General features: G+C 37.1%; 1 protein-coding gene and 1 pseudogene across 13 annotated transcripts in view; both read right to left on the reverse strand.

Moving 5' to 3' along the window:
• Wnk1 (WNK lysine deficient protein kinase 1) overlaps positions 1-12327 on the reverse strand; it is a 116678-nt gene that overhangs the window by 12073 nt on the left and 92278 nt on the right. For 12 of the 13 annotated variants that reach the window (XM_031383211.1, XM_031383213.1, XM_031383212.1 and 9 more), the window contains 6 exons: positions 11861-11944; positions 9144-9227; positions 8058-8118; positions 5002-5066; positions 2636-3297; positions 1291-1493 (listed from right to left, as the gene is read on the reverse strand). In XM_031383211.1, coding sequence (XP_031239071.1) covers positions 1291-1493; positions 2636-3297; positions 5002-5066; positions 8058-8118; positions 9144-9227; positions 11861-11944 — 1159 coding nt within the window. The remainder of the gene's footprint in view (positions 1-1290; positions 1494-2635; positions 3298-5001; positions 5067-8057; positions 8119-9143; positions 9228-11860; positions 11945-12327) is intronic. The other variant, XM_031383203.1, reaches the window with a different exon arrangement.
• LOC116099503 lies at positions 9235-11854 on the reverse strand (annotated as a pseudogene).

Below are 12327 nucleotides of genomic sequence, written 5' to 3' on the forward strand. Positions count from 1 at the left end.
GCATGCGCCATTTTATTTTATTTTATGTGTATGAGTACACTGTAGCTATACAGATGGCCATGAGCCATCATATGTGTGGCTGCTGTTGAACTCAGGACCCCCGCTGGGGCCCCACTCACTCCAGTATAATTTACTGCAGCTGTCTTCAGACGCACCAGAAGAGGGTGTTCAATCTCATTACGGGTGGTTGTGAGCCACCATGTGGTTGCTGGGATCTGAACTCAGGACCTTCAGAAGAGCAGTCAGTGCTCTTTCTTACCAGCTGAGCCATCTCGCCAGCCCTAGTCACTCTCCTATACAGACATATTTCTATTAATATAAAGTTGAATAAATTGGTCAAGTACACAAGAAAAGTTCTGACTATCTATAAAAATTTCTAGATAAATAAAAAGCAGGTAAGAAATTTGCAAATGCCTACTTTCTATACTTCAACTAGACCTGGAGAACAAATGTGAAATCAACCCACTTTTAGCCTTCTTTTAACTTTGAAACCAATTAGCTGTCATATACTACACAATTTCAACAAGGACAGAACTTTCTATCCCATCGAAATAGGCATAGTCTATTATGAAAAGTTATGATTTCGTATCTTTGATTAGAGTGACCATTGAGTTCTTTATCCTAAGACAGATACATGGAATGCAAAGCTTCATTTAGGGTATTGCCACTTAAGCACACCCAAGTCTACAGCTACATTATGTTTATACAATTATGATCAGTTCACAGACATTTAAAAAAGAAAATCTTAAGGCTGGAGAAATGGCTCTGTAGTTAGGAGCACTATGTGGTCCTCCAGAAGACCTGGGTTCAACTCCCAGCACCCACCCACACAGCCACTCACAAACATCTGTAACTCCATTTCCAAGAGATCTGACAACCTCACACAGACACACATGCAGGCTAAACACCAATGTACATGGAATAAAATACATAAATTAAAAAAGAGAAAGGATCTTTAGTTTACTAAACAGAGAATAATTTTTCTTCTAAATGCCCGAGGGTCTGATCAAATGTTGCATTTATGAACTGACAGAGCTAAATGTTTATCCTGAAGAATAATCATAAATATTGTTAGTAAGATAAACAGTAACACCGATTACATTAAAAAAAAAAAAAAGCCTACTTCTATAGTGTCAACAGAGGTTCAAAATATACCAGAGATAGAAAAGTCGAAGAAAAAGGATATTAGAAAACTAAGCACCTTTTCAAAGAAATAGAAATTAACCAATGTTAGTAGTTACATACATGGTGGGATACAGAAGACTGACTAGAAGTCCCAGGGCTTTGTACCTGAAAGCTGTGGGCTTTTATTGCCCAATGAGCTGCTGCGACTAGACTTGCTGCCTTTGCTTTTAGTAGGTCTCCTTCTTCTCCCCGACAGGGGAGCAGCTGGGGGAATAATAACAGCAGGGGGAACTTTGCCCAGTTTAGTATACAAAGATTCAATTTCATGCTTCTGGCGACTCTGCAGGTCCTGAATCTCTTTAAGATGTCTAAAAAGATAGTCAAACATAGATAAAAATATAACCATCATTGTTGAAGTAAGAGTTAAAGCATATAACAATTAAATCTGCATACAGCTATGAATCCTTTTGCTAAATATGCTGTGAGATTCTAGTTTGACAATTCATTTTTGCTGATCTCTATTACACAAGACACATCCTAGCAAGCTTCTAGCCTAGATGATAGAATGCTACAGAAAAAAAGGACTTGAGGTCATACAAAGGGTAAGTACAAATGCTACTGTGATCCAAGTGATAATTAGAAAAACTGGTCACAATTATATATAGTAGTGCTATTATTAGACTCATGTTATAGACTTATAAACAACCAAGAATTGTTAGTTATTAACAGAGCTGAAGAGATGGTTCACCACTTAAGAGCACTTCTCTTCTTGCAGAGACCTGGCTTCAGTTGGCAGCACCCACATCATAGCCAATAACCATCTGTAACTCTAGGTCTAGATACTGTCTTTTGGCCTCTGAGGGCACCAGGCATGCACATGATGCATATACATATATGCAGGCAAAACACATATACACATAAACAACATTCTTTAAAGGTGCCACAATCAAAAATAATTTAATAATATAGGTGTTGAAGAGATCCCAAAAGTAGAAATGCCATGTGTGCTGATGAGTACAGGACAGCCCAATGAATAGTAATTTTAGCTTTTGAATGAATCAGGTAATTTTAGCTTTTGTGTATCACTTTTTGCTCAAAGGGGATGTGAAATTAGCATCTGTACTGAAAAGCTATTTTTTTAAAAAGATTTATTTATCTTATGTATATGAGTACACTGTAGCTGGACAGATGGTTGTAAGCATTCATGTTGTTGTTAGGAATTGAATTTAGGACCTCTGCTTACTCCGGTCGGCCCCACTTGCTCCGGTCCAAATATTTGTTTATTATTATAAATAAGTACATTGTTGATGTCTTCAGACACACCAGAAGAGGGCGTCAGATCTCATTACGGGAGGTTGTGAGCCAACATGTGGTAGCTGGGATTTGAACTCAGGACCTTTGGAAGAGCAGTCAGTGCTCCTACCTGCTGAGCCATCTTGCCAGCCCCCTGAAAAGCTATTAATACCAGGTGAGATACTAACACACTATTTTACATGAAAAAATTACTTACTTTTCTCGTAGTCGTCGTAGTTCTAACCTTAAGTCTTCATCTTCAATGTCAGACTCATTGTCACTACTCATGTAAGAGGAGTTGAATGAATTACTAAGGCTTTGACTTAGATTCTGGATGGGAAGGCTCTTTGAACACAGGTGAGGGGGAGAGTGTGGACTACCTGAACCATCTTCTGTACCCCTACTTAGAAAGGCAGCCTCCAGGTCTGAAGATGGCCCATTCAGATGGGAAGGTTCTGCCAGCTCAGGCTTCTCCTTCTTTGGTATCACAGCAGGAATAACAGTTTGTTCTGAATCTCTGAAAGGAGGAGAGGTCACTGGTCCCTCTTTTTTGAGCTCTGTGACCTTGTCCTCAGTTCTTGAAACAGAGAAACGACCCACTTTGTTGGCTGTAGTTGTCACCTGAAAACGTCCAACCTTGGTAGGCTGCCCTGCTTCTGACTTTGCTTCTGGGGTAGGTGCTTTATGGGTGCTGTCTGGGACATCTAAGGAGATGCCAGAAATAGTAATTCCATTAGGCTCTGGCTTTACCAGGGTGCTCTCTGGACTACTACTTGAAAGAACTGATGACTCTGATGTGCTAGATTCAAAATGAACCGACTTTGTATCTTCTGACCTATTTTTTCGCTCTTTCTGGGTATCATCCACTGTAACTGAAACCTGATGGAAAAAGAAAATGAAGTGTAATTAAAAAATGATGTCCCTGACTAGGATGGTGGTACACACCTTTAATCCTAGCACTCCAGAGTTAGAAGCTGGCAGATCTCCTTAAGTTCATGTCCAACTTGGCCTATATACAAAGTTCCAAGCCAACCAAGGCTACATAGTGAAACTTTTTCATAAAAACAAAATGAACAAACAACAAAAACAAAAAACACAAAGCCAAACAAACAAAACTGAGAGAGAAGGGGAGGGAGGGGAGGAATAGAGAAACAGATCTTCCGTTTTTAGCATGGACAGTTAGAAAAGAAAAATCTGCTGGTTATGTAGCTCAGTTCACCAAATGTTTGCCTAGTATGAATGAGGCCTTTGGGAGAAACCTCCAGGGCTAAGTAAACCAGGGATGGTGGTACATGCCTGCAATCCCAGCATACTTTGGAGGCAGTGTCAGGAGGATCAGAAAGAAATTCAAAACCATCCTCACACACATAGCCTGAGCTGGAGAGCTTAGCTTAAAGAGGGGAAGAAGGTTAGAAGGGGGAGGGGATGAAGGAGAAACTGACTTTCAAGTGAACTTGTGGAATTTCTTCTCTTAGTCTCTTTGATCACTGTGAAGTAAAGTGGATACTTATTACAGAGAACATTGCATCAGTACTGAGATGCATATTCTCAGTGGCTGCTGACTAAATAATTCATTTTTACCTCTTATATGACATTACACAAATTTATGTCTTAGTCAAATTATAAATAGGTTATAGGATCTTGAATGCTTCTTATGAATAGATTATAGCCAACAAATTTCAAATGTTAGAATCAACGGTAAGATCATCCATGCCATGACTTGTTGATCATATAAACTCAGCCCATTCCAAACTCTTAGAACCTCTATTTGTGAATTTAAAAAATAAATAAATAAAATCACCTATCATATCCAACTCCCCAAAATAATTAAAGTGTGAGAATGGTTTTATATGTACTAAGGGCCAAAAATTCTCACTGGTTGGACCAAGTGGGGAAATAAAATGTAGTATCACTTGATACCAACTTCACTTGAGGGCTGAATCCTAAGAAAAACATACTAAATATGAAAGGTATTTTTAGATGTTTGCTATTACTTTCCTTAATGTGTTGGAAAATTACAACAAGGAAGAAAAGAATGTCTAGGTAAACCAAATGGCTAATGAAAAAAAGAATCTAGAAAAGATCATTTAGAGAAGCCATAGTCTCTCTAAATTTAAGGGGTAGGTGGAAGAAAACACATTTGCATTTTCTTTAATTGGTAGTAATGGTTTATGAGAAGAACAGAGTTATAAAATAGTATATAAAATATATACATATAAATACATAATAGTATGTAAAATAAAATACATCATTAGATTTATAATTATGTCCCAAATATGTATGTAATATATATTTCTCTTTTAGTTGGAGATTGAATTGAGGATCTTGAATATGCTTCTTAAAGTGTCCTAGCAATGAGTATATCCTAGCCTTCTTTTTAATTTTTATTTTGAGAAAAATAAGTTTAAAAAGTCTGGACCTGAACTTATTCTGTAGTCCCAAGAATGCCCTGAAATGATGGCCGTCCTTTTCAGGTATTCAACCAAGTATCCAGAATCATAGCCCATGCCACCAGGTTTGCATAATCTTTTTTTTAATTATATATCCTGTCCCCAAAGGAGGCAAAGAAAATGATCATCTTACCTGAAACCGCCCCATCGTAACAACACCAGCTCCCGAACTAGTTGCTGTGACATGACCTTCTGTGCCTTGAGAGACAGTAACAAGAAACAGGAAGACAAAAGAAAATTAATCTTTTAGTTTCTTTGCAATTTCGCCAGTAATGTGATTAAAGATTTCTTTCCTACCCTTAGAAAGTGTGCTAGCAAACTTGATCTTCCTGTGTCGGTCTCCCAAGTATGTATGTAATTACAAGTATGCAATCAGCTACACATAATTTATTTTTAAATTTTTCATTATTGTTACGGTTTCTTTATGATGTGTGTATGTGAGTATGCATTTGCATGTACAACAGTACATGACAGAGGACAACTTTCAGGACTTAGTTCTCTACATAGGGTAGATCCTGGCATGAGAAAGCAGGTTATCAGGCTTGTATGGCATTAACCCTTGAGCCACATCACTAGGCAACATCAGTTTTTATCTTTAAACACACACACACACACACACACACACACACACACATAAAGAAAATTCCATTTATTTATTTTGTATGTGTACATGTGTGTTCTACATAATGTGTATGGACATCAGCATGTCAACTGTGGCAGTTGGTTCTCTTTTCCTACTCTGTGAGTCTTAAAGACCAAACTCAGGTTGACAGGCTTAGCAGGAGGAACTTCTGCCTGCCTAACCATCACCTTCCTTCATATTTTTAAAGTTGTCTGAGAAACAGTCTTTTATAGATCTACACACTACAACTTTGATAGATGTCACTAAACTGACTGCCAGAGGCTTTTTCCACGAGGCCAAGAAATCCAACTGCTTATAGCTTTGTTTTGTACTTTTGTTATTATGTATTTCCATAGTGCATGCCTTTAATCCCAGCACTTAGGAGACAGAAGAAGGCAGATTTGAATTCAAGGACAGCCTGGTCTAAAGATCAAATTACAAGACAGGTAGGGAAGTACAGAGAAACCCTGTCTCAATAACCCCTCTCAAAAAAAAAAAAAAAGAACTTTCCTACTTTTTTTTTTTTTTTTTAAACTTAGTCTAAAAGACTACTAACTGGGGCTGGAAAGATGGCTTAGTGGTTAAGAGCACTGACTGCTCTTCTGAAGGTCCTAAGTTCAAATCCCAGCAACCACATGGTAGCTCACGACCACCCGTAATGAGATCTGACTCCCTCTTCTGGAGTGTCTGAAGACAGCTACAGTGTACTTACGTATAATAAATAAATAAATCTTAAAAAAAAAAAAAAAAAAAAAAGACTACTAACTGCCTCCTGTGGGTTGTGCACTAAACTTATTACTATCCTGTTTCGCTGTATTAGTAAAAACTGTGGTTAGTAGGACAAATTTTGCTTTTGACCATTTTTAGAAATACATTTTTTTGCACACAGCCATGTTCACCCACTTACTATTAGTAGTTGCTGTAAATATGGGTATAACATAATTCTTAACAGAGATTGTACGACCTTAGTAATCTTAGTATCTGGCCTTTAAAAAAAAAGTTCCAGTTGGACATGGTAGCACACATAATTAATTCTCACTCAGAATGTGGAAGCACAAGAATCAGGAGTTCAAGGTAATCCTTAGCTACATAGTAAGTTGCAGGCTACCCTAGGCTACCTGGGACCCTTTCTAAAACAAAACAAAACAAAGCAAAGCAAACAAACAAACAAACAAAATCCCAGATACTCCTAGACTCTGCTCTAGATAGATGGGGGTGGGAAGAAGATAAATATTATGCTTAATTCGTTCAGGAGGTTTCATTATTTTTAGTTTGCCTTAATTATATACAAAAATAGGCTTATGGTATTTTTATACATATACTTTTATCCATGATACTTTTATCCATGATATTTTATGATGTTTCATCTGAGATTTGAAATTTTACCTCGGTCTAAACTCCTGTTCATCTTGGCATTACACAGATGACTACATAGTTGACCAAACCATTTATCAAAATTTCCTATCTTGCCATGTGTGGTAGTGTACACCTTTAATCCCAACAACGGAGGCAAAGGCAGGAGGATCTCTGAGTTTTGAGGCCAGCCTTGTCTACATAGTGAGTTCCAGGATAGTCAGGGCTATATAGAGACTCTGTCTCCAACAAACAAACTTTACTGGTTTAAAAAGCCATCTTCTCAGATTTTACATTTTTCACTTCTCTGTTTTGTTTCTGAGTCAAGGTCTGACACTGTATCCCACACTGGCTTGCAACTCATGGCAATCCTCCTGCCTTAGCCATCTGAGTTCTGGGATTAGACCTACTGTTTATATATTTTTTTATTTGGCACACTCTGTCATTCCCAAACTCCAAGTGATATAGATTGAGCCTGTAGGGATTTGTGCCTGTAGATTTTATTCCCAGCCCTGAGGTAAATATCAGCTTTTATTGTATAAATTCAATGCATTTAAAATAAATTAGAAATCTATGCTTTGTTCATTTCTAAACTTTTTATACTGCTGTACTCATTTCTATTGTTTTTAATTAGAGTCCATTCAGAAGGTAATTGCTTTGAAAATAAAAATTATGTCTAAACTGACAAATTAATACCTTAAATTTTTATCTATAAACAAATGTTATGTTCAGGTTTTTCAAGATAAACTATATTTCCTATATAGTCAGTGTTACAAATCACAATAATTATCTGTAAATTGACTACCCCTAGCCTTTTCCCCTGCTTGAGACAGTATATAGCTAGCTATGTAACTAAGCTTGCTTCAGTTATGTTGCTCAGTCTCGTCTCCCACTCAAAATTATTCTGCCTCTGCTGGGGCACACCATCACACCTGGGCTTGTAATTGTTTTTTTTATAATAACAAAGGATCTCATTTTATAAAATTTTATTCATGCTTATTACATTACCCAATATAATCATTCAAGACTCATTAGTCCACTAATATTTCCTACTTTATAAATTAGTTAACAATGTTTTTCAGTCATGAAACCATATAAGTACTCTTATATAAAAGTCAAAAGTGCAACAATGTGCCTTTTAAATAGTAAACTGTATTATCATTTACAGGTAGAACTGGGTTCAATAAAACACAAGGAAGGAGGAGGCATCTCACCATCCTTTTGAAGCTGAGTCCCTGCTTCTGTAACTGCTGTTGACGACATCGTAGACAAAGGCTGCAAAACACATATACACAGATACCATAGAATCTTCAGTTTTAATCATTCTGACTTTTGTTACCTTTCCTCTCATCTATGTAAAATGGCCAAAACATAGTATATACAAAGAAATACTTTAAGGCAGTGGGTTTTTAATCCCCTCTCCTTTTTTCTTTTACAACCTAAAGATTTAATATAGAAAGGCAGCTTTTAGGAAAAAACACTGAACCTTAATTCTTTACTGTTCTCTTAGTTTTCAGCACAAAAAACTTTTTTACATTACTTTTATTTATGTATATGTGTACAGGTGCCAGGAGAGGCCAGAAAAATGCATTAGATTCCCTAAAGGTTGAATTATAAGCAGTTATGCCAGGAACTGAACTCTGGTCTTCTCCAAGAGCAGCAATATGTTCTTAATTGCTAAGCCATCTTTCCAGTGCCTCTCACAAGATGTTGAAACAGTATAGCTTAGATATTTATTAGGGGAAAAATTTTTTTTGGAGCAGGGTTTCTCCGTATAGGCCTGGCTGTTCTGGAACTTGCTCTGTAGACCAGACAGGCCTTAAATTCAGGAATCCACCTGCCTTTGCCTCCTGAGTGCTAGGATTTAAAGGCTTGTGCCATCACTGCCTGACTGGCAACTAGATTCTTTTGTTCATCAAGACAGGGTTTCTCTGTGTAGCTTTGGCTGCCCTTGAACTCACAGAGATAGGTGCGCACACTACCAGGCTGGCTGGCTGGTAGTTTTAATAAATATAGTCACAAGGATTTAAGCTCTCCCAAAGCATAAAATTCATAAGCTTGAGCTACAATATAATTTGCTGAGAGGTAAATAAAACGCAACAAGCTTCTCTGATATCTTTTTCCATAGATACATTAGAGAGTCATTGTTAGTCTTTAATTAATTCGTGTCATTTTGTTGACAAGGACTCTGAATAGGAATTAAGGTAATAATCATCTAGATGATAGTTTGTGCTAGAAAACAATCTTAAGAAGTTTTTGTTTTGTTTTTTTTTTTTTTAATCCTGGCTTTAAAAACTTACACCAACTGCAGATGTCACTGTAATAGTCTCTGGACTAAGTGTTCTTCTCAATTGAGCATCAAGATCTTCTAGTGGTTGCTGGGACTAAGCAAAAACAGTTACAGTACTGTAAATAGTTTAGTACCTTCAGTGTCACTGTATATAGCTATTTTTTACATACATCATTTTATGCTCTAGATCACAACATTTGTTATAATACTGAATATGAAACCACCATAATATAGTAATATCATCTATCAAGTTGTCAAGTCTATCAATCCCTAGGACAATTCAAGTACATTTATGCTTTTGTAGTTTCAGAATAATTCAATCTTCTATGTTTAATGTTAGTGATTTTCCTGTTTTCTCTATGAAAATACATTCTGGAAAGTATATCAGAATCTATTGTTAGATTATATACCCTCTATCTATCTATCTATCTATCTATCTATCTATCTATCTATCTATCTATATCCATCCATCCATCCATCTATTTTTTTTCTGTGTAGCTCAGGCTAGCCTTCAACTTGCAGTGATCTTTCTGGCTCAATCTCCTGAGTCCTCTTACTGTTATGTCTGGCTCTTTCTCAGCCTTCATACATCTTTCTGAGAACTGTTCTCTGAATAAGAGATGGCATTAACACATCTTTTAACTATCAAGGAATAGTTTTCTTTTCTTCAGCTCTTGTTTTTTTTTTTTTTCTTTTATTACTTAAGCAGTCTTTAATGAAAGCTGTGCATGAGATCTGCATCTTCTCGATTGTTTCTTCCTTGTATTTGCCCTTCTCTTTACCTACTTGTCAGGACTTGGCTTTCCTCTCCAGGATCTTTCTTGCGGTCCTTGTCCAGCTTTACCCTGGTGATAACCACCTTGCTGGGGAGGATGCCCACATGGACAGTTGTGCCATTAGCCTTCTCTCGCTGGACTCGTTCAACGTAGATGACGTATTTCTTCCTGTACACTTGGACCACCTTGCCAATCTGCTGGCCTTTGTAGTGTCCTCTAACAACCTGAACTTCATCATCCTTTCGAATGGGCATAGACTGAACATTATACTTCTGTCTCAGCTCTTTGGAAAGAGAAGAAGACATGATCTTCCTCCAAATGTGAGAAGGTGCATTGAAATGACGTTTGCAGTTCTTGCTTCAGTCAGAAGTCATGAAGGGACTGAACTTCATTTTGGCAGCTGCGATGCCCCGATGGCCGAGAAAGGAAAGAGATCTACATGCTACTTCCAGTTCTGTAAGTTGCCTCTTCAGCTCTTACTATTTGTACTTTGTTTTGTCATTAACAGCATGAAGGAGATACTATGGACCACTTGCGCACCTCTCAAGTACCTTTATTACGCTCTAATCCTGCTTCTAAGCTTGTTTTTCTCTTAGCAGGCTTTTATCCTTTAACTTCACGCAATTCTCATTACACCTTTCCCTTCCCTCAGAAATCTAGAGGCTGACTTAGGTGTCTTGCTAAGCTTCCCAGGTTAGTTTCAAACTTCTTGGTTCAAATGATACTCCCACAACATGGTGCCAGGCCTCTGAATATATACTTCTAACAAGAACCAGGCTAAAAATACATTCCTATTTATAAACTTTACCATTACACATCCTTTTCTCCTAAACTTTTATGGTTTGGCTGGTAGAGTGTATTTTCTGTTGGAGTTAATTTGTGGCATGTTCCTTATCCTATCATGTTCTATTGAAAATCAGGATCAAATACGTAGAAATAAATGCATAATGGGCTTCTCATGTAAGCAATCTGTCATGCTTTTCTTAAATACAATTTAAAAATGAATTACAAATATCATTTTAAATGTATGTGCTCTTTCATGTCAGAAGCTTTTTCATGTTTACAATGGATGTAGAACTACTTTTTTGATGATCATGCAATTAAATGCATTGGTAACAGTAGTAGGAAAAGTAAACAGTAACTTAAATATTGTAAGTATAACCATACTGTACTTCAACTATTTCACTAATGAAAGAAAAAAATAAGGAAAAGCTTTTAAGCCCCAGAAGAAAGCAGTACCAGTTATCTATGTGGTTTTTCACCCCCTTCTCCCTCTGGGAATAGCCAGCTGTTCTCATACCTACAAGTCTTTTTCTTGATCCACCCAAGTGGTGGGATTATAGATCTTTTTCTACAAGGCCTGGTTCATGGTTCCTTTCTTAAAAACAAAGTGAACACAGAGTTTTAAGGAAAAGTGAGGAAGAACTCTTGATGTATGTATTGGGGCAGGGGAGGGAGTTCCAAAGATTTCAAGAATGCTGACTTATAGGTCTCTTTTCTGATTCAGGAACTCAGAGTTAAATTATTTCTATAATGAGCTCAACTTTATTTATTTATTTTTTTAACTTTCAGAGTTTCATCTTACTTGTTTGTGCCTGTAGTGCTGTGGTGGGTGGCACTTATAAACACTGTATAAACAGAAGCTCTTGTGTCTTCTTTGATTGCTTTCCACCTTATATATTGCATCTCATTTGAATCCAAAGCTCATTATCTGATTAGTATAGCCAGATACAGTTTATTATTTACTTATTTGTTTGAGGCAGGGTCTTACTATGTAGCCCTGGATGCCCTGAAACTAACAGACCCCCTTGAACATTGGGATTAAAGGCATGTGCCACCATGCCAGGCCTGCCAAATATGTTGGAAGCCAAGATAAATAACACAATAGAGAATTTATACAAACTTGGTGAAAAAAAGCAGGGCCACAGAAAATAATTTAACTTAGTAGCACCTGAATTAGAGAAGGTCCAGGAAAAGGTGGTAGCTGCTCACAGGGTACAGTACCAGCTGAAAGTTCAGTACCCACTGGCGGCACCTATAATAATGAAGGAAAATTCAAATACATGAGCTAACATTGGTAAAAATAAATTCTAAGAAGAAAATTAACTAATTTGAAAGCAGAATGACACTAAAATGTGCCTACTTATGGCACACTTCTATCATTTAAGTTACACTCTTCAGTCTGTCAAAGGACAACATATCAAAGACACTATTATGACAGTTACAATCAACTATGAAACAAACGATAAAATAGACTGAGAGGGGAAATAAAAAGAACAAATTCTTTAAGTAGATAAGAGGTACAGTTAGGAGCTGAAGAGACAGTTCAGCAGTTAAGAGCACTGCCTGCTCTTACAGAGGACCCCAAGTTTTGTTCGCAGAATCAACATGGTGGCTCAAAACTCCAGTTCTAGGGGA

The sequence above is a fragment of the Mastomys coucha genome, unplaced genomic scaffold (assembly GCF_008632895.1).
Source record: "Mastomys coucha isolate ucsf_1 unplaced genomic scaffold, UCSF_Mcou_1 pScaffold20, whole genome shotgun sequence".
NCBI classification, from domain to species: Eukaryota; Metazoa; Chordata; class Mammalia; order Rodentia; family Muridae; genus Mastomys; species Mastomys coucha.